This window comes from Chionomys nivalis, chromosome 22 (genome assembly GCF_950005125.1).
Source record: "Chionomys nivalis chromosome 22, mChiNiv1.1, whole genome shotgun sequence".
Classification (NCBI taxonomy): Eukaryota; Metazoa; Chordata; class Mammalia; order Rodentia; family Cricetidae; genus Chionomys; species Chionomys nivalis.
This window is the reverse complement of record NC_080107.1, coordinates 816,644-844,267: the sequence shown is the minus strand read 5'-3', so window position 1 is coordinate 844,267 and position 27,624 is coordinate 816,644. Positions and strand designations below refer to the sequence as shown.

At 50.2% G+C, this 27,624-nt stretch overlaps 2 protein-coding genes across 2 annotated transcripts in view; one reads left to right on the top strand and one right to left on the bottom strand.

Annotated features, from left to right (window-relative positions):
* P2rx3 (purinergic receptor P2X 3) overlaps positions 1 to 14,658 on the bottom strand; it is a 32,703-nt gene extending 18,045 nt beyond the window's left edge. Inside the window, exons 1-8 of the mRNA XM_057755499.1 lie at positions 14,540 to 14,658; positions 6,258 to 6,393; positions 5,849 to 5,920; positions 5,577 to 5,640; positions 4,942 to 5,035; positions 4,622 to 4,699; positions 3,782 to 3,923; positions 3,209 to 3,345 (exon numbers count right to left, since the gene is read on the bottom strand). Of these exons, the coding sequence (XP_057611482.1) occupies positions 3,209 to 3,345; positions 3,782 to 3,923; positions 4,622 to 4,699; positions 4,942 to 5,035; positions 5,577 to 5,640; positions 5,849 to 5,920; positions 6,258 to 6,393; positions 14,540 to 14,658 (842 nt within the window). The remainder of the gene's footprint in view (positions 1 to 3,208; positions 3,346 to 3,781; positions 3,924 to 4,621; positions 4,700 to 4,941; positions 5,036 to 5,576; positions 5,641 to 5,848; positions 5,921 to 6,257; positions 6,394 to 14,539) is intronic.
* Positions 14,659 to 16,524: 1,866 nt separating this feature from the next.
* On the top strand, positions 16,525 to 26,758 carry Ssrp1 (structure specific recognition protein 1). Its single transcript, XM_057755488.1, has 16 exons — positions 16,525 to 16,661; positions 17,111 to 17,286; positions 17,683 to 17,868; positions 19,028 to 19,133; positions 19,409 to 19,599; positions 19,699 to 20,033; positions 20,119 to 20,247; positions 20,486 to 20,707; positions 21,357 to 21,429; positions 21,821 to 21,959; positions 22,228 to 22,273; positions 23,753 to 23,882; positions 25,066 to 25,236; positions 25,353 to 25,441; positions 25,904 to 26,090; positions 26,299 to 26,758. The coding sequence occupies exons 2-16, from the start codon at positions 17,233 to 17,235 to the stop codon at positions 26,368 to 26,370; spliced, it is 2,130 nt and encodes a 709-aa protein (XP_057611471.1). The 5' UTR covers positions 16,525 to 16,661; positions 17,111 to 17,232; the 3' UTR covers positions 26,371 to 26,758.
* The last annotated feature ends 866 nt before the right edge of the window (positions 26,759 to 27,624 follow it).

The window sequence follows — 27,624 nt, the reverse complement described above, 5'->3', positions numbered from 1 at the left end:
CTGAGCATGCAATGTGACCCGCCACCTCGCACTCCTACCGCCAGGCCTTCTTGTCATTATGGATTATGCCCTCAAACCACAAGCCAAAAAAAAAAAAAAAATCCTTCCTTCCTCATTTGCTTTTGTTGTGTATTTTGCCACAGAAGCTAGAAAAGTAGTTAATGCAAGAAATTGGTATCAGGAGCAGGGTTACTGTTGCAATAAACATAATCACATGGGGTTGCGTGCTTTTGGGGCGAGTTTGCTGGAGGAATGCAAAGAATGTGGGACTCCAGACTAGAGAAGCCCTAGAATGACATAAGAAGAGAGAGTAAAGGGCCACTGTGTGTCAGGGCCACTGTGAGAACACAGCAGGAACAGCAGAAAAGCCTGGCGTGTGCAGTAGATGAGAAAGGAGTACGGCAGGTTTAAAGCTGAAGACAAAGCAGATGTGGAAAAAGCTAGAGCTGCTGTATAAATCAATGCCACTCAAGAGAAACTGGTACCCTAGGGCAGTAGGAAAGGCGAGGTCTCACTCACAGAGCACTTCAACTTGTGAAAATGCAAATTCGCTTGAAAAAGAGAAAGCCTACATTTAGAGTGCTAATCGCCAGAACCAGAGGGCCACATAGGAAAGCATTTTTCCCAGGGTCTGCCTCCAAGGCACACCAAGGTTGCCATACTTTTGTCTGAGGGCTTATGCTACATCTTCATCTGGCAGCGCAACTTGGCAGCATTTTCCATGAGGCACTGGTTCTGCAGGCATGGAGGAGTCACAGACGCTAACACCAGAGTTCTAGAAGCTACTGAAGCCAGGCAGTGTGGAGCTGGGTCAGGTCAGACTTGCTGTGAGTAGGCATTAAGAGGCCGTGGCATGAAGCTGAGAAGGTGAAGCCTAAGTTGCAATGGAGACCCCAGGATATTGGAGATGCTAGCAATGGGGAATGCGTTCCAAGAAGAACTGCAGCATGAAGCAGAGCTGGCCTAGGTGAGTCTGTGTGTATGGTAGGCACCAGAATCAGAACTGCAGCCACCCAAGAGAACTGCAGCCAGACAGTGCCATCAAGAGCCCCACATCCCAGACTACAGGGTTTGGTGTCGGCCCTGTTGTGATCCAGTCATACCTTGCCTGAGTCTTTGCTTGTTTATTTCCATTCTTCCTTTGTCAGAAGGAGAATGTTTTCTTCGTGATATTGTATAAGAGAAGTGTACGACTTGAAGGCTTGATTTTTATAGGGACTCATATATATGACATTCCCCAAATCTCACAAGAGAATGTATTTAAACTTCTGAAATTTTAGAACTGTTGAGATATTGGAGACTTTTATTTATTTATTTATTTTTTTGGTTTTTCGAGACAGGGTTTCTCTGTGGTTTTGGAGCCTGTCCTGGAATTAGCTCTTGTAGACCAGGCTGGTCTCGAACTCACAGAGATCCGCCTGCTTCTGCCTCCCACGTGCTGGGATTAAAGGCGTGCGCCACCACCGCCCAGCCCTGGAGACTTTTAGAAATGAACTAAATATATTTTACATTACAAAATGAACAGGAGATAGGGATCAGGGATGCAATGCTATGATTTAAAAGTGATACGCTCGGGTGTCAAGCTGATGAAATGAAGACTTGTGATAGTTAATCCTGATTATCAACTTGGCCGGACTTAGATTCACCTAGGAGACACACTTTTAGCCTTGTGTGATGGAGTGTTTAATTCAGGAGGAAAGATCCACTCAGATGCGGTGGCTGAGTTTCAGAGGAGTGTAGAGCAGGCAGTGGGTGGAGTATCTCTGTTTCTTGACTGAGGATGCCATGTAACTAGCCACTTTACGCTCATGATGCCATGACTCCCCTCATGATGGACCTGACCCTCAAACTGTACCAAAACAAACCTTCCTGCTTTAAATTGCTTTCTTCTGGAATGTTTTCACAGGAGGAAAATGAATAACTATATACAATGTAGCATTACACTGAAGACTGCTACAAGGTGAAGCTTGAGCAACAATTCTTCACATCTGTAACAAATGTATACCCCATTGCTGCAAATTCGTTTTCTTAACTTTCTTTTTTTTAAGCATATAACGTTGTGTACTTAATCAGGGTCCTTCCGGGAATTTGGGATTAAGGCAAGGACTGGGGATATAGCTTATTTGGCATAAGTGCTCAGTTCATAGGCCCGGATATCTGAGTTCACGTTCCCAGCACACATGTAAAAGCCAGATGTATGGCACAGGGATCTGTATTCCCAGAAGCAGAGACAGGGAAATCGCCACAAGTGTATAGGCCAGCTGTCCTGATGTGTGGGAATGAATGAGTAGGACCCTACCTCAAACAAGGCAGAGAACAAACATAGTTTGTAGAAAATTGAGAGTTTGTTCTCTGATCTCTGAACGTATATGTGTACACACATGCGTGTGCGTGCGTGCACACACACACACGAGAGAGAGAGAGAGAGAGAGAGAGAGAGAGAGAGAGAGAGAGAGAGAGAGAAACTCCGCCCTTTGGGTGGCTAAGCATATTCTTCCAGCATTTCACAGATGGGGACCTAACAGGGAAGAGGCCAAGGACTTGTTCAAGGCCCTGCTGTTCCAATCAGTTCACTCTGGGCTTCCTCTCTTTCCCTTTTGCCTAGTGGGAAAACTCCCCCAAATAAAAGTCCTTCAGGCCCCACAGCTATTTGGAATACCAATTAGATGATATTTAAAAACCGGTTTTCCCCCAGAAGAGCATGAAAAGAACTACTGATCACTATAGCTGCTGCCTGTGAATCACGGGATTTCCTGGTTTTAGAGAGAAATGTCAATTTCCCGTTTTGGAAGAAGAAACTGTGGCAGATAATGCGCTTACTGTGGGAGTGAGAGCCTCGGAAAATTCAGGCACAGGGCAGGGAATGGGGCTGGACATGAACCAGGCACACCAGTGTCAGGGACAGAGCTAAAAGCAAGTAAAAAAATGACAGAAACGAGTACTTCCAAAAACCTTGGCCAGCTGGTGTGACTACTGTCCTCAGCAGATCCCAGGTGGTTGGATTCCTTTTAATGGCAGGAATCCACACCTCACACCACAATTCAGGGATGGCCAGCTCTCAGGAAGTCCTCCCCAAGCTTGAACTGAAACCTGGTGGGGACCAGACGAGGCACATGAGGCGTTCCCTTCCCAATGTGCATTTCTGTTTGACAGGAACGTCTTTAGAGCTGCCTGTGGCTTCTGCCCCTGCTCAGCCAAGGAGGCTTACCTGAAGTTGTAGCCAGGGGAAACGCTGCTTTTCTCAGACACTCCATCCAGCCGGGTGAAAGAATATTTGGGGATACACTGGTCCCAGGCCTTGTCCAGATCACATACCCAGCCGATCTTAATGCCCAGAACGCCACCCTGAGGAAAGGGCCAGGTATGAGCTCTCCGCTGTCCTCAGTCAGGGCTGAGGGTTTGTGGAGAGGGATTTCTTTCTCTTCTCTACAAGGGAGGTGGCAGTAGGAAGGGGGTGACCTTAAGGGAGGAACTGGGAGTCTCAGAGTCTCTGAGAGACAACACAGGAGAGAGAGAGCACTGTTGCAGATTGCTTTCCTGTGGTATGGTGCTTTTAAGAGACCAGAGGCTTCTTCTTGGGTAAAATGGGAAACTGAGGCTTGGGGAAGTAGAGGCAAGATCTCTGGGGGAAAGATGGATAGGATTTGGGGATCTGCATGTCTGGGGTGCTTCCACCAGAAGGCATTTACTTCCCAGAATCCCTGGGGCTATCCCTGAAGTCTATGGGAGTGCTGAGCTTTCTGGGTAGGTAGTGGGGCATGGACAAGAGACAGGTTCTCACCGTGCGGGCCAGCTTGGCAAAATCTTGCCCAGCAAACTTAACCACATCCCCTACCCTCAAGATGGGGCAGAATGGGGCCTTTTCAGGGTGGAAGCGGCATGTCTTTATGTCCTTGGCTGTCAGGTTGGGCAGGAGGTTTCCCCTGGGTAGGAAAGAGGAAACAGGTGAGGACCAGAATTAAAGTAGAGATAGTTATGCCTAAGTTTTCTCCAGTCTTCTGGATGCTTCTGACCCTCGACACAGAGGTGGGGACATCTACTTCCACCATTGCTCAGCCCCTCCCCACCTACCTCCCTTCTCTCCCCACATGGCTTTGTAACCCTTGTGTTCCATCTCATGGCAGGGCTAGGAATGTCTTGGCCAGGGTCTCCAACTACCAGGCTGGGCTCCTGGTGACCAGAGTCTCTCCTGATTGCTCTGTGCATCTCCATGGTGCCTGGCAGGGTCCTTTGCACAAGGTTCACTGCCACTAGGTAGTTGCTGAACGTATGAGCCAATGTAGTAAGGGCAAACTAAGACAAAGCAAGCAAGCAAACAAAACAAAACAAAAAAAACCAAGCAAACCAACAGTCTCCACTTGAGGGCTGTAGGTGGCAAGAAATAAAAGTGACAGACACTTCACACCCCAACTGCAGGTGGCCTCCATGTCCACAGCCAGGCCATGCTGTCTTTTCTCTGATGCAAGAGATTCCTATGTGGGTTCAAAGCTCCAAAGCAGGGACACAGGCAGAAAAATTTGCTATGTGACATTTGGGATAGGAGCTCCAGGGAGTTGAGTAGATGGAGAGAAAGAGGGGGGCCTCTGTGGCAGGCTGAATGAGGGGTGAATCAGGGACTCACTTCTCGAAGTTGAAGAGAGGGAAACGGATGCTGTTCTTGATGAAAATGGTGAAGTTCTCCGCTTCCATCATGATAGGCCTGCGGGCGAGAACGGGTGACTCAGCTCTCAGGAGAAGGGAGACAGGGGGCTTTTCTCGGGAATATTCCTTTGTGGGTGCCTCTGGAAAGGAGACATAGATCAAGGGCCTATGGGAGCAAGGGTGAGAGGCAGAGGCAGGGCAGGGAGATGACACCCTAAGAGAACATTCCCACTCCAAGAAAGAACATTAATTGGGGACAGGCGAAGCCCTCCATATGCTTGGGGATGCTCAGAGCCTTACATCTCCACGGTGTCCACTTCGGTGGGGCACCAGCCCTGGATCTCACAGGTCCGGAGAACAGAGCTGTAGTTCACACAGCGGCCAGTGAGGATACCTGGAGGTGGAACTGCATGTCAAGGTGGCTTCCTGACCCTTGCCACTCCCACCCCCCCATCCCCGTCCTCACCAGGGCCCCAGCAGGTGAGCGAGGCAAGCATGTGTCCCAAACACCCCAGGACTCTTCTTCCTTGCCTCTTAGTCTGAGCATCCCTTCTTCCTAGAATACCCTTCACGAAGCTCCCTCCATGTTGCCGAATCTTCCCCCAACTTCAGGTCACCTCCAGGAGGGCTTTGGAGCCACCTCTCAGAACCATCCTTGTTCCCTCTCCTGGGCTCTCTGTATTTTTTTAATACTACTTGCTACTCTACGCTGCCACTGCAAAACCTAGACTGAACCCTTGGGGCAGGAACCATGCACCTCCACAGCCCTGACCGCTTCTGGCACCCAAAAAACTTCTTGTAACACTGGCAGAATTCCATAGAATAGGCTTGCCCCCTTTCCTGACTTGGGCTTATCCCCATGGAGAGTTCACTGCATTTAAGAGTCCCATGAAGGCTTGGGGTTGGGGTGGGATGGAGGAAAGGGCTGCACTCACCCCCACCCGGGAAGCGCTCAGGCCCACACTGGCTGTCAGACACACAGCGGTACTTCTCCTCATTCTGTGGAGAGACAGGGTCACAGGTGTATGAAGGACCCTCCCTTGGCCCTGGGTCAGCCATTTGTTCCCATTGCCTCCCCCAGGTTCCCACAGCTGTGGCTTCTGGTGGGTGGCAGGTCCAGTCGCAGCTCGGAGGCTAGACCAGGGGCCTCAGTTCATACCCGCTGCCTTGCTTCTGCCGGTACGCTTCTGTGACCTCTTCCACTCACCTCTGGACAGAATCCTTGCATTTGATTTTCAGTGACGATCATCTTGGTGATGATGACAAAGACGGAGGTGCCCTTGGGAGGAGAAGGGAGAGGGAAAAAGCCCCGTCCCAATCTGCAGGGCAGGAAGTGATTTCTGCTCTACAGAAGAGGAAGCCGCAGTCTGCCTGTGATTTGGCCAAGGTGGCAGAGCTAACAAGAGGTACAGCTGGCATTCAAACTTTTCCTAACCACCTGGTGTCCCCTCTTGCTCTCCTTCTGATCGCTCTCCATGAAAGCACAGATGTCACAGGGCTGGGGGGTGGGGGAGTCCAGCTTCTTTATGTCCAATCCCCCCCCAACAGTGCTGTAGCTTCTGCCCCATGCTCCCCAGATGTGGGCATGCACATGTCCCTAGGGTAGGGCACCGTACCTGGGGTGGGGTCACATAATCTGAGACATCCATGACTCTGTTGGCATAGCGTCCGAAGCCTTTCACCTTCGTCACTACCGAGGACTCAATGGCGGTGTCCCGCACTTGGTAGGCCTTCTCGTGCAAGAAAACCCACCTGCAGCAGAGAATGTGGATAGGGAAAGAGCCCACAGGCTCACGAGACGGGGTGGGGAATCCTCCTTCCTGCCAACATTAGAGTTGTAGGGGTGTGCTTGGCAGGGTCATGCGTTGGGATGAGAAACAGGGACGAGTTCTTGGTTAGTTAGCAAGTCTTCATAACCAGCTCCGGTGAGCACGTCTGGGCTTCTTCTAATTGTTCTCCTATGAAAACTCTTATTATTCCAACACATACCATATGGAGTACAGCGTGTGCATGTCTGGAGGTCAGAAGTTTGGTGCGGCCTCCCTTCTCCTACAGAAGTTGATATTGGTTCTTTTCTTTTTGAAACAGAGTCTCACTCTAGTCTGGCCCTGCCTGGACTAGAATTCATTTTGTAGACCAAGCTGGCCTTGAGCTCACAGAGATGCACCTGTCTCCGCCTCCCAAGTGCTAGGATTAAAGGCGTGAGCCAGCCGGGCAGTGGTGGCGCACGCCTTTAATCCCAGCACGCGGGAGGCAGAGGCAGGCGGATCTCTGTGAGTTCGAGACCAGCCTGGTCTACAAGAGCTAGTTCCAGGACAGGCTCCAAAGCCACAGAGAAACCCTGTTTCGAAAAACCAAAAAAAATAAATAAATAAATAAATAAAAATAAAGGCGTGAGCCACCATGCCTGAAATCAGAAGTTGATACCGAGACAGACGTTTGGGCATCACCTCTATTGCTGTCCACCTTATCTTCTTGGAAACAAGGCCTCGCTGAACCTGGTACTCGGTGACTGGCTAGGCTGGCTAGCCATGAGCACTCTACCTACCTGTCTACCTATCAGCACTGGATTACCAGTATGCACCGCCATGCCGGGCACTGCTTTTCTTAAAGACCGCACCAGGGACTCTAGAATGCTAGGAAATTGCTCTACCAATGATGAGCTACAGTCCCAGCCTATTTGTGATTGACACATAGAAAATGTCGAGCTATGTTTGACTCCTTAGGAGGAAGTTCCACCCCTTGTGGGCTACATGCGTGGCAAAAAGTAAGTACTGCTGATAACAAGGTTTCCCCTCTAGCAGGCACCAAGGAGAGTGGAGACAGAGGTCCCCGGCTGTAAACCCTGAGCAGCCCAAGCTTTATTTATGGTTGTGCCCTGCGTGTCAGGAACACAGCAGACATTCAAGAAAGAAAACAATGAAAGGTCCTTGGAGCGGGCTTCTTGGCAGTCTTCACCCAGCCAACACAGGCTGAGAAATTAGGAGGAGGTGGGGGTGTGGGCAGTGGTGGTGCCTTTGCCTGGGCGGCGAACACCACTGGGGAAATGGGGACACTAATCTTATTCCTTGCATTGTGCTTCCACCTAGTGGTCATTACCTGTCTTTCCATAGTTTAAAGCCGTCATATGACCTTCCTTCCATCTCACCTGCTTCTACAGACCCTCCCAGACCACCCTGGGGTAAAGGAGAGACTCAGACTGCTGACTCCGCCCATCTGTGAAGGCCCGCCTCCCCGTGTGAAAAAAGCCACCACAGCCCTCAGGGTGCAAGGTTTCCAGTCCCTATACCTGTCCCAGCCTGACACCTGGGCCTGGTGGCACACTGGAAGGTCAATGCAGTTACTGTCTTTATTGTCTTTATTCTGTAGGTGAGAAAAATCTATCAAACAGGTTTGGGAAAATTTACACACACTCTACAACAAACTGGTGATTCGCTAAATTTTGGTAACCTTATCATCATCATAATCATCATTATTACCACTGTTATGGCTGTTGTGTTGCGGTGCTAAGGATGGAACCTGGGGCCTTACAGGTACTCTATCACTGAGATATACTCGTAAGCCTGCTGACCTTACTTGACCACAGAAGCTGTTTGGGAGAGAGAACTTAGGACAGTTGGCCGAATCAGACAGAATACTTCGGGAAGGCTGGGTTAACATCATTATCTGCCTCTACCAAACGTTGGGAAGGCACATCAGGAGATGACAGAAGGAGTCTGGGACAGTTTAGCTCAGAGAATGCTGTGGGCACCCCTGGGGCAGCTGCAGAGGCAGTACAACCCCTCAGAGGGTTGCGAGTGTCCAGCCCAGGAATTCCTGTCATTAGATTGGCCATGAACTGCTGTTTCAGGAGGTGATGGACACTACATGGCTGGCAAGACTGGGAAGCTTGCTTTTCCGTGTTTTGTGTAAGATGAGGAGATATTTTTCTTGGGTGGAGGTTGGACTGTATGATCTTGAGGTCCCTATACTGTTAGAAGATTGAGAAGGAAGCAGCGTTCAGGTCACTAAGGGAGGTAGAGTCACTTGGAGGATAGACACACTGTTGTTTACAGCAAGCGTGGGCTGGTCTTTGTGAGGTCTCTTCGTTTAGTGAGTCATCCAGTACCATACCTATGACGGGGCTTTACTTACTGAAGTTCTCTCTCTCTCTCTCTCTCTCTCTCTCTCTCTCTCTCTCTCTCTCTCTCTCTCTCTCTGTGTGTGTGTGTGTGTGTGTGTGTTTGTATGTAATTCCTCAGAAGCTATCTACTTTTTCCTTGTGTGGGAGTGAGTATGTGTATGCCATGGTATACGAGGGGAGGTCAGAGGGCAACTTGCAGTTCTCTTCTTGGGGACTTAACTCAGATTTCCAGGCTTGGTGTAAGGTAGCTTGACATAAAGACTCTTGCTGGTATAGCATCTATCTGTCTGCCTGTCTATGTACCTATCAGTCTATCTATCTCTCATCTGTCTGTCTGTCTATGAATCTATGAATGGCAAGGTCTCTCCCTTTTACCTGGCACTCACCAACTAAGCTACATTGGCTGGCCAGCAAACCCCAGAGACGCACCTGTTTCTGTTTCTCCAGCCCTGGGATTAGAAGAATGTGCAACAATGCCAGGTCTTCTTCACACACGTTCTGGGGATTAAACCTAAGTGCTTGTGCTTGCGAGGTAAGCACTTTATGCAGTCAGTCATCTCCCCAGCCACTCCGTTTTAATATGTAATTGGCGAGCAATCGTTTTCTGTATCTATGGGACATACTGAGAATGTTTTGGTGCATGTATACATTAGAGAATGAGTCTATTAAACTGATTTGCATAAGCATCTCTTTATACTTCTCTGCTTTTTTTGTAGCATCATCCTCTTGGATTCTGAATGCTTTCTTGCATGAGAGCAAGAGGGTGGAGTTGCAGCTCTGCCAAATGGCTCTGAACCTGTTACCTGCTTTATTGTGGCTGCCGTGTAGCAGCCGGTAAGTTGATTAATGCACCATTAAGCGTTATCCACATGCTTGTAAAATGCTCTTCTGAGCACCACGCCTTTAGAGAAGTCTGCAGTGCTGTCTGCATTACTGATCTTTCCATAGTTTCCTTTTTTTTTTAAGGGGAGGAATTTCATTAAGGTCTCATTCACCATGTTATGTTCTAACGGAGACGAAGGCAGCATCTTGTTACAGGATCCAAGGAAGTTATCCGAAAGAGAGCACCATTAGCTCATGGCCTTGTGCCCTCTGGAAGGATGGGGAATGAGGTCTGGGGGCCTGACTCTCTAACTCAGCTAAGATGCTGGCTGCTGCTGAACACTTATCAGAGAGTAAGGCACAGTCCACACGAACTTCTGGAACTCCGGGGAGCCTTGTCACAGGACTGACGTGCTTCTAGGTGCTGAGCTAAGGAAATGGTTCTCTGAGGCCAGTACCCCATCCTTAAAGCCAAGACACATTTGTAGATACAAAGAGCATTCAGACTATCATATCATATACCAAGACTATGACACTACATGGACCCAGTCCATAAAGCCTTTGTGAGACGGCTGGACATGACCATTGTGCGACAATTGGGAAACAGATACAGATGGGTTTCTGACCTGCTCAAAGTCACGTAGCTGGGAAGTGGGTTCCAAACTGGAGTCTGCTCTGGACCATTCCCAAGCACACCATTGTAGGGTCTCCAGCTATATCTCAAGTAGGATCCCTGCTTCACTGAAGGCAAAGCATCCCCTAACTCAGAAAAGTCTCAGAGGAGGGGGCTTGGGGTGGAGAAACAATTAACCAATCTCTTCTTCCTCCTCTTCCTTTAAGACTCCCTGTATGCCCAGTAGGGAGGAGAGGCCACATTAGAATTCTCTCTGAGTTAACAAATGGAAGAATTTCAGTGGCCCCATGGGGCTGAGAAGTCATCGGGGTAGCTAGCAATGGGAGGTGAGGGGTTGCTTCATTTCCAGAACAGAGGGGCTGAGGCTGTCTCTAGAGGCCAGGGCTCAGGAGATGCAGCAGGACTAAGCCTCTGATTCTTGGCATTTACTCGGCTGCTCTGATTTCTTTTTTTTTTTCCCCTTGCATTTCTGGTTCATTATTTATAGAGCGGAAGGTGGTGGCAGCTCCTTGGCAGGTGGGAAGTGCAGGAAAGAGGCCCAAGCAGCATCCCAAACCCCTCCCATCTGCCCCCAGAGAGGCAAGGAGGAGGAGGAGGCCAGGGAGTGGGTGTGAAATGTGTGCAGTTGTATGTGTCAGAGGAGAGGGGTCATTTTAGGAAGGTGTGAGCTGGGTAGAGGGAAAGTCGGAGGCACATCAGGGAGTCGAGGAGCAGTAATAGTTATCACACGTAACACTACTGAGTCACCGTCTCCGAGAGGCACCCAGCATGTGTCATCTCTTGTCCACGACAGGAGGTGCCCTTACACCCCTTTCCTAGACCTTGTGGACTGAGACTCACAGGTCTGTGTCAAGGTGGTATCAAAGCAGGGATGTCAAGCCATGGAGTCCCTTCATCCTAAGGCTGTGGTATAGGAAGAAAGCAGGCAACAATGGGTGTCACTTTCCTTGTATCTAGAGGATGAGGGATTCCAATTGATCCTCCAAGGGTGTCACCTAGTGTGCTGACAAGGAGTCTTGGGTGGCCGTGGTGGAGCACACCTTTAATCCCAGCATTGGGGAGGCAGAGGCAGGTGGATCTCTGTGAGTTCGAGGCCAGCCTAGTCTATAAGAAGTAGTTTCAGGACAGCTAGGGCTATTACACAGAGAAACCTTGTCCCAAACAAAACAAAGGAGCCTTGGGTGCCAGCAGCATGGTATCCACAGCCTCTGGCACACTTAGGGCGGGTGAAGGGTCTGGGCAAAGTGTGTCAAGCCCAGCTGGCAGATGATTAGGTGGTGTGTTGCTGTGAGTGTGTAAGATGAATACTTGGTTCACGTTACACACTTAGGTAAAGCTGTGTGTCCTGTCTCCCTGGCAGGAAGTTACAGGGGAAACACTGAGGAACTAGTGAGTGCGAACACCACAGCAGTCAGTAAATATCCTTTCAAGGGACAGCGGCAATTTGGCTCCTTGTCAAGCCCAAGTCCCTGTGGTGGACGGAGAGAGTGGAAAGCCCCCCAACTCTGTTGATCTCTGACCTGTACACATGTCTATGCTCTACTATCTCACAAAACGAATAAAATGAAATGCAAAAAATAAATAAATAAAACCCTTTCAAGTTCTATTGAGTCTAGGTAGTGCTGACTCTCCTTTAGGCTCTCGCTCAGCTGCATCTACTCCTGTTAATCCTTGGCACACCAGGAGGCTCAGATCTCACCCTAGGACTCTTCCCTAGTCTCAGTCACACATAGGCTGACGGGGTAACTTCTTTCTCACTCTTTACTGTCCTGTGAAAACACAGGCTTCTGTGGGACGCCAGGTCTGACCTCTGTGCTTCCAGGGGTCTTCCTACGCGCTAGCCTCTACTCCCATAGACTCCTTTCCCTCCTCCCCCAAGACCAGGCTCTTTCCCTCCACAGAGGTGGGTTCTCTCTGCCTCGGGACTTCCTTCTGCTTATTTCGCTGCTCCAACCCATCCTTCAGAACCTGGGCTGGTTGTGGCATTTCCAGAAAACTCCCCTTGGGTTCTGGATGAAGCCAAGTGCCTCCACAGTGGCAGCGCTTCTGGTGCTGTGCATATTTCGGACACCGTTCACACTTTGCATTTGTCTGTGGGGATCACTGGGTGAATAGCCACTTCTTGCCACATTCATGGGTGTGATGTGGACGGAATAAAGACCCTGTCTGCTCCTGTCCACGGCTCTACCCTCAGTGCCCGATGCCTGGCACGGAGAGATACTTGATGCCTTTTTGCTAAATTAATCACAATGGATTCATGAAGTCACATGGTGTCTGGGCCCCTATAAACAGCTTGGGCCGGGGGGCTGGGCTGCCGAGCGTGCTGATGTAACTGCAGGGCACGGGTCCACGGGGAGCTGTCAGGCTGGCAGATGGATGGGGTTGCATATCAAGACGCCAAAGAGCCTCTCTCCTGCTCCCCTGAGCAGGCTGGACTCCAGTCCCCAGCACTGGAGAAGTCAATCTGATCTCGATGAGGGGCAGCCAAGGGCAGTGCAGGGCTGAGGGGGGCTAGGCTAGTCCAGGAGACGCCTGTCTCTGTTGTCCATCAATGCCCTGCCTGGAGCCAGGAAAGCCGGGCCAGGTTAGGAATGCGCTGAAACAGCTTTTGTACTCATTTGGACCAATACAGCATCCTGTGACTATCAACAATTAAGGCACCGAATACATGTGTGAGCACAGAAGACTTCAGGACTAACTCTGAGGCTCAGGATGTAGCTCAGTTGGGAGAGTGCTGGGTTCAACCCTCCAGCATCATATAAAGGATGTGGTGGCCCACACTTGTAATTCAAGGTCATCTTCACCTATGTAGTAAATTTAAGGACAGTCTGGAATACATGAGACTGTGTCTTAAAAAACAAAACCAAGGCCGGGCGGTGGTGGCGCACGCCTTTAATCCCAGCACTCGGGAGGCAGAGGCAGGTGGATCTCTGTGAGTTCGAGACCAGCCTGGTCTACAAGAGCTAGTTCCAGGACAGGCTCCAAAGCCACAGAGAAACCCTGTCTCGAAAAACCAAAAAAAAAAAAAAAACCAAACAAACTAGGCAACCAAAAAGGAACCAATTTCAAGCCACACTTTGGAGACAGGGATACGGAACATTTCTCTACATCTTTCACAAAACAATATAGGAAAGGAGTTTCAAGGCCATTTAGTCCTACTCCATAGCTTGGATTCTTTCTAATGTCCTCACAAGGCTATATAGCCCTGTTATACATGGGGATACACACATCCAACCTCTCCACATTGCTTCACCTTTCAGCTCCAGCCCACAGGCACACAGGATGTACTCTTTGATTTGCCTGAATTAACTCATGACCTAGTCAGTGGCTTTCTGTCTTTCATAGACAGACTCATTGTCTCAAGGAACAGCAAGCGACCACAGACCCGAAAGCCAGGAAAGAAAACCCTTGAGGTTTTTCCCTGCACTTCCTGGTGCCGACCAGGGTGTAGTACTGACCGCAAGAAGGACAGACCTGTTTTCCTCCCAGCCATTGTTTGCTTGAACCCCTTTGTGTGTGTGTGTGTACGTTTGCGTGTGTGTGTTGTGTGTGGGCATGTGCGTGCGTGCGTGTGTGTGCGCGTGCGTGTGTGTGTATCTTGCTGACCTTTGAGCAACCCCTAGCATGAGTCTTACTGCATAGAGTCAGGTAGAGGGGAGATTTTATGCTTTTTAACAATGGATATCATTTCTGCATTCTTGAGGGAAGAGCCCCACACTAAGTCAGGAAAGGTACCTTTCTCTTTAGCAGACTCTTTCAGTGAATTTATCTGTGCCTGCGCCTCTCTCTACCGTGAGGGGCACTTTCCTCCTCTGTCCTGATCTCCAAGAACAAGGGGTTTTTGCCTTTTTTAACCTCTCACCATCTAGTCCATGGTAGGGAGGAATCCCCAACTCTATATGAAGCCCAGAGCTCTCCTTTCCTCCCCAGCCGGTTCTTTTCCCACACAACATCAGCCCATTTCCCTGGTCCCAGTGCCTCCTTCCTGTGCTCCTGTATCTGAGACTTCAAAGACTAAGGGGAGCGGAAAAGTGTGCGGAGGGCTCTGTCCCCTCACCGCCCCCTCTTTTTTGGGAAGGACCGTGTGGGTCCTTAAATGCCTAGGGAATGCACCTATCCTTGAAGCGTGTGTCTAGACTGATTTTCCAGCCCTGGAAGAATTACTGGGTAAAATAATCCACCTGAAGATGAGACTGGATGGGAGTGGCAGAGGGCAGTCCCGAGGAGAAGCTCTGGAAGCTGCAGAGCAGTCTTGGGAGAGGGATGGAAGGACATCAGGTCGCTCTCCTATCCCGGGACCTGAAGGACCATGGACTCACCCCACAAAGTAGGAGATGATCAGCAGCTGGACGGCTCGGTTGATGATCCCGATGGTCCAGCTCTTCACAACCACCGACTTGGTAGTCTCGTAGGTGAAGAAGTCTGATATACAGTTCATATTGAGAGAGTGCTCACGTTCACTCAGAACAGCCAGCCGTAGATGGCAGTCCAAGGAGACGACCTCAGGACAGGGAGACCAAGGCCTGGAGTGGGTCGCTTAGTGGGACTTGAGGAATGGATCCTGTAAGCCAGGCAACTGTAGTCAGTGCGGTCTCTCTCCCCTCTTGACACTCTGGCGGCTGCCAACTGTCTAGGGCCAGGGCGGACCACCTTTTTATTCGTCTTCTTCGCTCCACTCCCCTGTGATGTCACAGCAGGGGTGGGGTCTCCAATCCCGGGCTCCAGATTGCCTGGGATGCAGCTGGCTAGGGCCCTCTGGGACTCGTGTTTTATCTGCACTCTGTCTACTGCTTCCATTCTGTTCTCTTATGCGGTGTCTCCACCACACAGCTCACCAGCTCCTCCGTATTCTCCAAAGCCCCTTGTAAGGGTCCATTCCTGAGTTAGCTGATCTGCCCTAGCCAAGGACTCCACTGCTGTGTGTCTGCTGATTTCTAGCTAATAGCACAGATGGGGAGAAAGAGTTCTTGGGTCTCCTGGGAGGAAGAGTCACATACCCCCTCCTCTCTGCCCTCCAGAATCTCATTATGTTCCCGAGCTGGTCTCAAACTTGTTTATGTTCCACACTCACAATCCCCCTGCCTCAGTCTCCAGAGTGTTGTGATAACAGGTTTGTACCACTGCAAAGCGGAAAGTCACTTAATTTCCAACTCCAGTTGGCAGGGGTGGTTGAAACTCTTCTGGATGTACAGAAATTACCAAATTTCCTTTTTTTTTGCCCCAGGTTATTTGGATCTTTTGGTAAGGTACCTGCTCCTGAAAGTTTGGGGCTGTTTTAACCATCTTCCACAGTTTCCTCAAATCCTGGAACTGTGCTGCGTTAACAACAGGTTCTCATGACATGTCTTAAACCCAGTTTGAATTAGCTAAATAATGCTAGCAATAGCAGTATTTAACGCGGAGGTTAAAGGCACAAGTTCTAGAAGCCAAGAATGCATTTTGACTGTCTCATATCCCAGGACCGAGTTAGCAAGTCAGTGCAGTGATTGTCGGGAAAACCGCGAGTTTAAATATCCTGTCTTTATGCAGGACACGTTCTTTCAATTCCTCTAAAGGTTGGACCCTCATGGTTACAATGAAAGGCTGATGTTAAGGATTCTGAGTTCTAGGATTCTTTTGTAGGCCTCACTTTTCTCATCTGTAAAATGGGGAAGGGTGAGAGAAACTCAAGCACCTTTTTCAGACCCGGCTTCAAATTTTGCAAGATGCACCCTGGTGCTATGTGAGGCCATCTGGGTTCTGCCAACTCAGACTGATGTGGTTTCAAGTAAGTTCTAGCTCAAAGGTAAATCTGACACCAGCACTTGAACTTAATGCGGCCATCTGTCAGGCTCTTCTGGAGAACCCACAAATTAGGGATATGGATGGGATGGTGTTGGCGGTGGAAGGTGAACTTATCTCAGAGAGGATCTGATGCACTTGCCAGGGTACAGCGGGAAAGCAAGCCGAGTCACCGACTCCTGCATTCCCTTTGCAGCAAGTGGGGGCGTCATTCTTGCCCACAGCTCTGTATTTTTCTGGTTCAACAGACTCCTTCCCAGACTATTTTACAAGAGGGAGGGACGTGAACGATTCCAACGCACAAACAAACCTGAAAGCCTGATAAAACTGCATAACTTTTCCTCGGAGTCTACGCTTTGCAGAGCGGCTTGTAACTTTCTAAGCGGAGCTCCCATCTGCTAGCTAAGAATCGCTTTGATTGCAGAAGGGGACCGGGAACTGACGCTCTAGGCGCCGTCCCGTTGGTCGGCTCGGCGGGCGTCCTTCTAGCCACGTCTTCCTCTCTATGATCGGTGCGCGACTTCCGGTGGCGGGACGCGGGACCGCGCACGCGGGAAAAAGCTTGCCCGGCGGCCCCCTCCCCCGTGTCCCTGCCTCCTCCCCCGCGTCCCCTGCGCCCATAGCCCGGGCGGTGCCGTCGCGAGGCTGCAGGTCCAAGAGGTGGGTGGTCGCGATCCCGGGGTCCCGGGTGTGCACGGGTCCCGCTCCCCCGCGGGACGCTCGAGATGGGTCGTTCCGCGTTCAAATTCGCCGGCAGTGGGCGAATCCATGTTCCAAGGAGGGGGAGCAGCATGGGTCCAGGGGGCCTCGGGGTGGTGGGATCGCTGGGATCCGGACGCTGCCCCCTGGGCACAGCGGAGGTGCCCTCTCCGGGCTGGTCGCGGGGTTCCGCCGATTGTTGCCGTGCCTGTCGGTGGAACGTCCCGAGAGGGTGTCGGTGGGGTGTGAGCGCCACGACAGGCCTGGTTCTGCACCTAGGGTCCTGGGCCTTGGCCCCGGTCCCCAGGCAGTGGAGAACTTGAGACTATCCAATCCAGACACAGCTCCCCATGGGTGTGCGGAGTAAGGTGGCGCCTTTACTTGTTTATCAATCTCCTTCCCGAATTCAGATTCCCACCCTGCTGAACATCTTCACATCTACTCAGGAAGTGGGGCCCAGCTCCCAGAAGAGGGTTCGTCTTCTCTGGTGCAGCCTAGGGCTCTGTGCTCAGGCCACCACGGGCAGGTGACTATGGCAGAGACACTGGAGTTCAACGACATCTTCCAGGAGGTGAAAGGGTCCATGGTGAGAATTGCTTGGCCTTTTATTAAAGGCAGAGAGGTTGTGAAGAGTTTGTGTCCGTTGGCAAAAGCTTAACTCTTGACTACTGTTTTGGAAATAGTGTATCTGGTGTTTCCTCAAGCAGAGCAGCAGCAAAGTCTTAAGAGTTGTGATCCTGAGTTTGAAGAGACTGCCTGTGCCGTTCTGTCTTGAACCCCTGTGTTAAGAACCAGGAAACTGGATCTCTTACAGGTCTCTGGGTGCCATGGTCAAGCTTGCAGTCTCGATTCGATGTCTCTTGTCTCTTGATCACACTACTTGTTGCTTTTCAATTGATGAATCTGTTCAGCCTGCGACACCACACCAGTGAGGGGTCAAGTCGACCTGGTACACACTGCATCCTGTTTGTGTTTTGGGCAGAACGATGGGAGGCTACGATTGAGCCGCCAGGGTATCATCTTTAAGAACAGCAAGACCGGTAAAGTGGACAATATCCAGGCTGGAGAGTTGACAGAAGGAATCTGGCGCCGGGTAGCCCTGGGCCATGGACTTAAACTGCTCACAAAGAATGGCCACGTCTACAAGTATGACGGCTTTCGAGAATCGGTGAGAGATATTGTTGCTGTGACCCTCTCCTTTTTTAAAAAACTGTCCTGTCTTGTTTATTTTTAGTCTTCTAGAGGCAGTTGGTACTCTGATAATCATGTCATTGCTCATATGGGCTCCTCAGAGCAGGACTGCTGGAGACTATTGAACCAAAAACTAGTGTTCCATGTTTTGTGAATTTCTTTGTGCCTGGACTCTGGGTTTATCTAACATCTTAATATAAATAGTGGTTTCACTTGCTGCTTTGTCCTGGTTCAGAATCTTGAGTCTAGAGCTTGGTGCTCTAGGAATTTGTTTTAACATTTTGAGTTGCTTGGTTTTAATATCCACTTTCATCAAAAGAGCACCTGCACAGTTTAACACTCTGCCAGGTGATTTCTACATCTGGGAATGGAAGTTCCTTTACTCCTCTCCTAGCCTGGGACATTTTTATCTTTTTAAAAAATTAGTTATTTTGCTGGGCAGTGTTGGTACATACCTTTAATCCCAGCACTGCGGAGGCAGAGGCAGGTGGATTGAGACCAGCCTGGTCTGAGAGCGAATTCCAGGACAGCTAGGGCTAAACAGATAAACCCTGTCTTGAAAAAAACCAAAATGAACAAAAACACTAAAGCTAATTTTTATGTATATTAGGCTTTGCTGGCATGTATGCCTGTGCACCATGCACATGCCTTGTGCCCTCAAAGCTCAGAAGAAGGCATTAGGTCACTTGGAATTGGTTACAAACAGTTGTACACAAGCCACCGCCATGTGGGTGCTGGGAATCGAACCTAAGTGTTTTGCAAGAACAAATACTCTAGACCACTGAGCCATCATGTCTCTAGCAATGTTTTAAGCAGCTGGGTGGTGGTGACACTTGCCTTTAATCACAGCTCTCCAGGCTGATCTGCAGGGTGAGTCCAGGACAGCCAGGGCCGTAAGACAGATAAACCCTGTCTCTGAGAGTGTGGCTGAGGGCATCTGCTCTCGTAACAAAGTAAAATTTGTTTTACAACAGTTTCTGAGTTGATGTGCTAAGTTCCTGAGCACAGTTTTAGCTGTGGTTTCTGATAAAGGATATATCGCTGAATTTTTTCTGAACTAGAGATCTCAGGACTTTTAAGTTGTGTTAAGGTCCAGAGGGTTTACTGGGATTTCACTTTCTCCTTACAATTTACAGGAGTTCGAGAAACTCTCTGATTTCTTCAAAACCCACTATCGCCTTGAGCTAATGGAGAAGGATCTGTGTGTGAAGGGCTGGAACTGGGGGACGGTGAAGTTTGGTGGTGAGTGAGGAAGATTGAGGTTTGGGGAGAAGGTGGGGTGAGGGCTTCGGATGGTACCTTGCTTAACTCTTTGCCCTAATTTCTAATCCCAGTTTGTGTGTCTAGCTTGTATTATTTACCTAGCGTGTCTAGTGTAGCAGGCACTGTGCCTGCTTGCAGTATGGCGTGAACGAAGTTCCTCTGGTCCTCTGTCCTCACGGAACCCAGAGCTGGTGGGCATGCTTCTGCAGACTCCCAGGGAGCAGTTTGTGGCTTGAATAACCCTTTTCTCACAGGACAGCTGCTGTCTTTTGACATTGGTGATCAGCCCGTCTTTGAGATCCCCCTAAGCAATGTGTCCCAGTGTACAACAGGCAAGAATGAGGTGACCCTGGAATTCCACCAGAATGACGATGCCGAAGTATCTCTCATGGAGGTGCGCTTCTATGTCCCTCCCACCCAGGAAGATGGCGTGGACCCTGTAGAGGTGAGGCTTCTGCTTGTTGGTCCACTGGGTACTGCTGAGTAGGATTCGGCTGGCTGGCCTGGGGGTAGAGGCTGTTTGATTTCCTGTGTGTGTTTGCAGGCCTTCGCCCAGAATGTTCTGTCAAAGGCAGATGTGATCCAGGCCACTGGAGATGCCATTTGCATCTTCCGGGAGCTGCAGTGTTTGACACCTCGTGGCCGTTACGATATCCGGATCTACCCTACCTTTCTACACCTCCATGGCAAGACCTTCGACTACAAGATCCCCTATACTACAGTGCTCCGCCTCTTCCTGCTGCCCCACAAGGATCAGAGGCAGATGTTCTTTGTGATCAGCCTGGATCCCCCCATCAAGCAGGGCCAAACCCGGTACCACTTCCTGATCCTCCTCTTCTCCAAGGATGAGGACATCTCCTTGACTCTCAACATGAACGAGTAAGCGTCTCACTGAACTTGTTTCTTGCGGCTGTCCAAGCAGAAAGCCAGCCTGCCTCAGGATCTCGTCTCGCTTTGTTGACAGGGAAGAAGTGGAGAAGCGCTTTGAGGGTCGGCTCACCAAGAACATGTCGGGGTCCCTCTACGAGATGGTCAGCCGAGTCATGAAAGCACTTGTAAATCGGAAAATCACAGTCCCAGGCAACTTCCAAGGGTACGAATGGGGGTGGAAGTCCTGACCCACTGAGGATGGGGTGGGTGGGAAATGTCCTGCACCTTAGTAATAAAACCTTTCCTGTGATGAGCACCCTCTAATGGAAGCCCGGGTGCACTTCTTATAACTGCCAGCACCTCTGTCAAAGCAATGTAGTGGGAGTGACTTCTGAGGGCCTGGATGATACGTTGCCATTGCTGTGGTCAGTGCTGACCGGGCCCCTTCCATCCTCCATCAGGCACTCGGGAGCCCAGTGTATCACCTGCTCCTACAAGGCCAGCTCAGGACTCCTGTACCCGCTGGAGCGGGGCTTCATCTATGTGCACAAGCCCCCTGTGCACATTCGCTTCGATGAGATCGCTTTTGTCAACTTTGCCCGAGGCACCACGACCACTCGCTCCTTCGACTTTGAAATCGAGACCAAGCAGGGCACTCAGTACACCTTCAGCAGCATTGAGAGGTAAGAGCCGTCTCCTGTTTCCTCCTGCTGTCCTGATCCTGATCCCACCTCTACTGCGAAGCTCAAACTAGCCTTGGGTCCTCTCTGGGCCCATGATTGGGCTTTTCTAGCTAAGTTGAATTTTCTTCAGGTTCTTTGTGATCTGGTCTTTTAAGTAGAAATGTATTCATCTTTTTTTTTTCTGTCCTTAGAAATTTTTTTTTTTTTTTAACATGGAAGCTGTGTGTGTTAGTTAGCTCATTCTCCTCTTTTCCCATGGTGGAAATATTATCTCTTCCTTTCCTGGAATGAGCTTCGTGCTCAGGAACAGAGCAGCTAATGTTTATTGAGTACTCACTCAGCTGTGAGTGAAACATTTTACAAACATCTTCGTGTTTAATCCTAATTACAGCCCTGCAAAGGGTGAAATGCAGACCAGTAAAAAAGATGGAAACCTCCCTTCCCACAGTGCCCCACTGTGGGTCTATTGGTAACTACCTAGACCTACGCCTCTTCTGTCCCATAACTCTTTAGGGTGTGTCTAACCTACCAACGTCCAGGTTGGTGTGGTCATGAGCTCCACCTCCACCCAACCCGTTGGTATCAGAACATTAGTCTACCTAAGTTGGTTCTAACCATCTGGTAACGACACGTTTGTCTCCCCTCGCAGGGAGGAGTATGGAAAGCTGTTTGATTTTGTGAATGCCAAAAAGCTCAACATCAAAAACAGAGGACTCAAAGAGGTATCTGTGGGCAGGACACACCTCTCTCCTGTTCTTTCTGTAGAGGAGAAAGGAGCAGAGACTTGGTGGCCTCTTTTTCACTCTTTCTTCTCTTCTTACCCTTATAGAAAAAAGAGGTGCGTGTGGCTCCTTCCCCTTCCTGAGCAGGTTCTCTCTGCATGGCCTTAGATCAGTCTGTGCAGCCTCTTAGGAGCCCTTGTGGGGCCAGGAAAGGGAGGGGCTTGGATACACTCAGTTTAGTAGGCCCTGCATGTTGGCTGTGTGGACATTCCTGCTCAGGGGCTCCTGGGAGTGGCCGCTCTGGTTTCACAGGTATGGGGAAAGGCTTTGTGGCGTGCACAGGAGTTCTGGCTCAAATATGATGGCTGAGTCTCCTCTCTTCCCCGGCTAGGGCATGAACCCAAGCTACGACGACTATGCCGACTCGGATGAAGACCAGCATGATGCCTATTTGGAGAGGATGAAGGAGGAGGGCAAGATCCGGGAGGAGAATGCCAATGATAGCAGCGATGACTCAGGAGAAGAAACTGGTGGGCTAGCCGCTGTGCCGGGGCCTGGGCAGTCAGGTTCTACCCTGTGCCTAGGCTGGTGTCTGGGTGCGGGATGGGCTAGCCGCTGTGCCGGGGCCTGGGCAGTCAGGTTCTACCCTGTGCCTAGGCTGGGTGTCTGGGTGCGGGGTGGGCTAGCCGCTGTGCCGGGGCCTAGGCAGTCAGGTTCTACCCTGTGCCTAGGCTGGTGTCTGGGTGCGGGATGGACTCCACTGGAGTAGAAAGTGATGCCGTCTGTGCTCTTCCTTAGATGAGTCCTTCAACCCTGGTGAAGAGGAAGACGATGTGGCAGAGGAGTGAGTTTTGATTGGACCCCACTGGGATGAGATCATGGCCTATAAATTTAAGGGTTTCTGAGTATTTATCATGTCCCTGTTTTAGCCAGTGTTCCGAGATGGAAAAGTGACCTCCCATGAAGTGAGACATGAAAGTATTTTTCAAGGTGTCAAGGAATTTATTAGTGCATAGCATGCTTTAAAACCAGAGACATGGAAAGAGGCTGGGGAGGACAGCTAGAGCTTCTGCATGTGGGGTGCCCTTGCCTGCAGGTGACCGTATAACAGTCGTGTGTAGCTGTGTGCTGTGCCGGTCAGGACTCCTGATTGTCCTGTGCAGGAGGGACTCGAACTGGCTCGACAGGGCTGGGTGGTTGTCTTGGTTCCTGTAACTGGAGAGTGCAGGGATGTAGTTAACCTTAGGGCCCACTGCATCTGCCTGCTCAGAAGCCGTGAGGAGTCTTTCTTGCTTCTGACTGTATTATTCTTAGGATGCTTGCTCCATGTCCCTCAGAAGGTCTAGGTAGGCTGAACGTGGTTAGCTTCATACCCAGAAGCCTCTCTTGGTGAATAGCACAGCGGACAGTGTTGTCTCTGCTCAACTGCCTTTTGGAACTTGAGATAATATGTTCAGGACTCTAATGGGTCAGAGCCACCCTCAGACCCTGCAGTTGGAATGATTCCCCCTCCTTGCAAAAAACAAACAAACAAGTAAATAAATGGAACTATTGATCTGGAAAGATTGGGCACCGAAATCAAAACCCAACTGTGAATGCCCTTCAGAAGCCCACTGGTTTGCTGCAAAGGTTGAGGCACAGATGCCGATGAACCTCGGGAGCCTGTCTGCAGGAGGCAGGTATCTGCAGCTGCGTGCGCAGAGGAAATGGCGGTTTATTGGACAGGAAAGTCAAGCACAGGGACTGGCTGCAGTTAAGCTTGGTTTCTTCCCTTTCAGGGCTGTCTTTTTCTCAGGTTGTGGTATAAACTGAGGTGGTTTAAACCAAAGGGGGAGGTGCAGTAGCCTAGGTGTGCTGGCAGGCCCACAGGAGACAGTGACCCGACAGGCAGAGGTGGGGCAGAACCCACCAGGGTTAGAGCAGAGGAGCCCACTGAGGCGTTTGCTCTTCATTGATTGAACAAACAAGTAACCCTGTGTGGTACTGGGTCTGGGAGAAGGACTGTGAAGCCATGTTCATGAAAGGCTGGAAGCTGGGGTGGCAATGAGTGGTGCAGACTGTCCTGGGACTTACTCCCTTGGCCCTTTCTGGGCAGATGTCTAGATTCCTTTTACTTCTGGCCGGGTGGTGGTGCATGCCTTTAATCCTAGCACTTAGAGACAGAGTCCACTCCCAGCAGGCCCTGTCTGTGAGTTTGCGGCCAGCCTGGTCTACAGACCCAGTTCCAGGATAGCCAGGGCTATACAGAGAGACCCTGTTTTGAAGCAAAACAAAAGATTTGTATCCTGCTGTCCTTTCCTGAGTCTAAGCTTTACTCTGGCAGGTTTGACAGCAACGCCTCTGCCAGCTCCTCCAGTAACGAGGGTGACAGTGACCGAGAAGAGAAGAAGCGGAAACAGCTCAAAAGGGCCAAGATGGCCAAAGATCGCAAGAGCCGCAAGAAGTCTTCAGAGGTATAGACTAGCTGTAGGTTGTGAGAGAGTGCGTGAGTGTGTGTGTGAGAGTGTGTGAGTGTATGTGTGAGAGTGTATGTGTGTGTGCATGAGTGTGTGTGAGAGTGTATGTGTGTGTGAGTGTATGTGTGAGAGTGAGTGTGTGAGTGTGTGAGAGTGTATGTGTGAGAGTGTATGTGTGTGTGAGTGTGTGTGCACGAGTGTGTCTGTGTGTATGAGTGTGAGTGTGCGTGAGTGCATGTGTGAGTGTATGTGTGAGAGTGTATGTGTGTGTGTGCATGAGTGAGTGTGAGAGTGTGTGTGAGTGTGTGTGTATGTGAGTGTGTATCCACTTTCTATTTCCTTTCTCCTGTCCACTCCCAGCAGGCCCTGTTGGTTGTACTGCCTTTGTAGGCGAGTGACTTTGGCAGATAACTTGTAGGCTTTCTTTTTTGGTCCTGAGATACTCTGTTTCTAGAAGATCTGGGTTTCTTGTTTGTCTAGTTTTAATATTTTCTGACAATCTTGTACACACATTTGCTGTACTGCGATTTTATTATTCATACCCCATTTCCCTCTGTTCCCCTCCATTAACTCCTTAGCTAGCCCGTCTTTTACTTTCATGTCTTGCCTCTGCTTTGCATCTGGTGAGTTTAGTTAGACTTGCTTGGATAGCACAGGTGAGACCTTACCAGTGCTGTGCTGCTGAGGAAAAGAACTCGTCTTCTAGCAACTACATGCTAGCTGTATGTAGCTCCTTAGGAGGGGTGAGCCTTGTGGATGCCTCTCCCGTGTACGCTAGAATATCAGGGCCCAGTCTTGTGTGGGCCTGGGACAAGTACCCCTAGCTGCTGATAGTCACAACAGCCATGCTGTGTCTGGGTGGCAGAGTCCATAGCTCTTGCCCTCTTCTTGCCTACCCCTTAGCTATATCCCCTGGCCCTCGATGATACAGATGTTCCGTTTAGCACTGAGCGCCCAGCCACTGATTCTCAGCACAGTCTGAATTGGGAGCCGTCCTGCCTCTCCAGGGATTCTTGGGGAAGGAAGAAGTTGCCTGACTTGCCCTTAAAGCTGTTTCTCTGTCACCAGTGCTAATCAGTTCTTCCTGCATCTCCTCGCTCCCCAGATGGTCTCCTTGGGGAAGCTTGGGGTAACTGTGATGTGTGGATGGCTGACGGCATTTGGGTTCTTTCTCACATAGGGGAAGAAGGGTAAAGATCCAAATGCCCCTAAGAGACCTATGTCTGCATACATGTTGTGGCTTAATGCCAGCCGGGAGAAGATCAAGTCAGACCATCCTGGCATCAGCATCACCGATCTTTCCAAGAAGGCAGGCGAGATCTGGAAGGGAATGTCCAAAGAGAAGAAAGAGGCGAGTAGCCGTGGATGGGAGGGATGGCGAGAAGGGCTGTGGGGTGTGGGGTGTGCGCCCATGGAGCAGCTGTGGGTCCAGATGTGCTGGCCTCGGTCTGAAGGACTGTTTGACAGGAGTGGGACCGCAAGGCTGAGGACGCCAGGAGGGAGTACGAGAAAGCCATGAAAGAGTATGAAGGAGGAAGAGGAGAATCTTCTAAAAGGTGAGTGTTAGGGACAAAATGGCCCCAGGAACTGCTTTTTCCAGGTTAGAATCGACAATTGTACATGTTTTCAATGGCGGTAGAGTAGTGCTTCTTATGCCATTGCCAAGTATGGGTGATGTATGGGGTCAGGGCATAAATAAGACCCAGTTTTCTAGATAGTTATATCTTCAAATACATAATGGGAGAGTTGAGAAAAAAGTATTTTCATGAAGCTTAATTAAAAATCCATATGACCTTTTAAACAGAATAAAAGTGTCAGGTAAGTTTTGTATGAGTTGCTTCAGGCTGTGACCCTGGCTCTTCCTGGGTACTCAGGTGTGACCCTTTCCTTTGTGCACTCTGGTGAGACCAGTGTGGCCAGTACTGGGAAGAGTCCTCCTTCAAACCGGGAGAAGTGCGGCCTGTCTGATAATATGGGGAGGCTAATGGCCTGACTTCTTTCACACTTTCCTAATCTAGGGACAAGTCTAAGAAGAAAAAGAAAGTAAAAGCAAAGATGGAGAAAAAGTCCACACCCTCTAGAGGCTCGTCATCCAAGTCTTCATCACGGCAGCTGAGTGAGAGCTTTAAGAGCAAAGAATTTGTGTCCAGTGATGAGAGCTCTTCAGGAGAGAACAAGAGCAAAAAGAAGAGGCGGCGGAGCGAGGTGCGGCAGAAATGTGGGGTGCAGGGGCACGTGAGACGGGGTGGGGTTGGTCTACAAGAGGAACGAGTTAAGAGTGGACAGGTGGATTTGTGAAGTTCCGATGAGTGCCGGAGCCATGGGAGGAACTGGGCATTAGGGACCTTTACCAAAAACTGGCTGGGAAGGTAGCTGGGCATTACTTCTTTACCTAAGAGACTTGGTTTTCCAGGACTCTGAGGAAGAGGAACTAGCTAGTACTCCACCAAGCTCGGAGGACTCTGCCTCAGGATCTGATGAGTAGAGGAGGATCCGTCCTTGCCCTGTCGCCCATCCCACAGTCCTTGGATGCTGTGCTATCTGAGCAACTGCCCTTGGTGGCTTCTACTTCTCTGAGGCATCGAGGGGAACACCTAACCTCTGCTGCTGTGCAGAGATGGCTCCTTGTGATCTGGGGACAGACTGGGTAGGAGTGTGTTCTGTCTGCTACAGTGCATTGAAGGATCCAAGTCCTGCGCTCACCTTCCTGACTGCGGGGAAGAAGCTGCTTCCTGCCTTGTTCAAGCGGCTGAAGCTGCAGCACGGGTGGGTCGTGCAAAGTCAGGCCTGGAGCTCCTAATTGGGGCCTATTTCTACTTTTATTTTGTATTTCTGGTCTGTGAAGTCAATTTAATAAACGGAACTGACTTTGGAAATGATGTTCTTATGTCTCCTTTCCCACTTTGCATGTGGTGTTTACCTTTTATCCTGACAGGGCAGGGCTGTGCTGCCCAGCCGGGAAGCAAGTCTCTAGGTACATCCTGTTCCTGCCCGCTGGACAAGCGTTGGTTTTCACCCTGTCTGGGTGGAGTGAAGAAATGAGTTCTGATCTGATTAGGAAGCCTCTCATAGTTCCACTCCATTAGCCGGCTGCGGGGGTGGGGGTGGGGGTGTTACTGAGAGCTATCCTTAATCACTTTACAAGTCAAGGGTCTTACAAGGCTTGAGATAATAGAATGAGGATCGACTTTCCTTTCTAGTGTAGAGAGTGGAAACCTGAGTCAGGAGGATGAGTTGTGTGAAGTTAGGCGTGAGAGGAAGGGAGGGCTACAAAATTCTGTGTTTGGGAACTGTATCTCTTTTAGATAAAGAGATCTTAAACACCTAACATGAGGGGAAAAGCTACCCCACTTCACACTGTGTCCCTCAATCTCAATTTATCCACGTGGGGTGGCCACGAAGCTTGCGCTCCCAGGAAGGCTCAGGTGTAACAGGAAGCCTCTTCAGTCCGCCAACGGTTCCCTTCGTGCTGCCCGCGCTCTATGGTGCTGTAATAAGCGTAGGCTCAGGGAAAGCAGTCCAGGGCGGTTTCCTCTCTAGGCCGTCATCTCGGTGGCGCTGGGGTAAAATTGCGTCAGTTTCGCCCAAGTCTGAATCGGGACCGGCCCCTTATTTACAAGGTCATGAATAATTACGTCCGAGCTGTGCTTGTTTGCCTACGGTGCGGCCGGACTCTGCCTCAGCTCGGGCTTCCCACTCCCGGATCCCTACATGAATATTCATGAGCGGCCTGGGGGCG

What these genes read in the sequence shown, in the direction of transcription:
- Ssrp1 (XM_057755488.1), top strand. Translation starts at nt 17,233, where the DNA reads ATGGCAGAGACACTGGAGTTCAACGACATCTTCCAGGAGGTGAAAGGG. An exon ending in AGGAGGTGAAAGGGTCCATG is followed by an intron (nt 17,287 to 17,682) that starts GTGAGAATTGCT and finishes TGTTTTGGGCAG; the next exon opens with AACGATGGGAGGCTACGATT. An exon ending in TGACTCAGGAGAAGAAACTG is followed by an intron (nt 21,960 to 22,227) that starts GTGGGCTAGCCG and finishes GCTCTTCCTTAG; the next exon opens with ATGAGTCCTTCAACCCTGGT.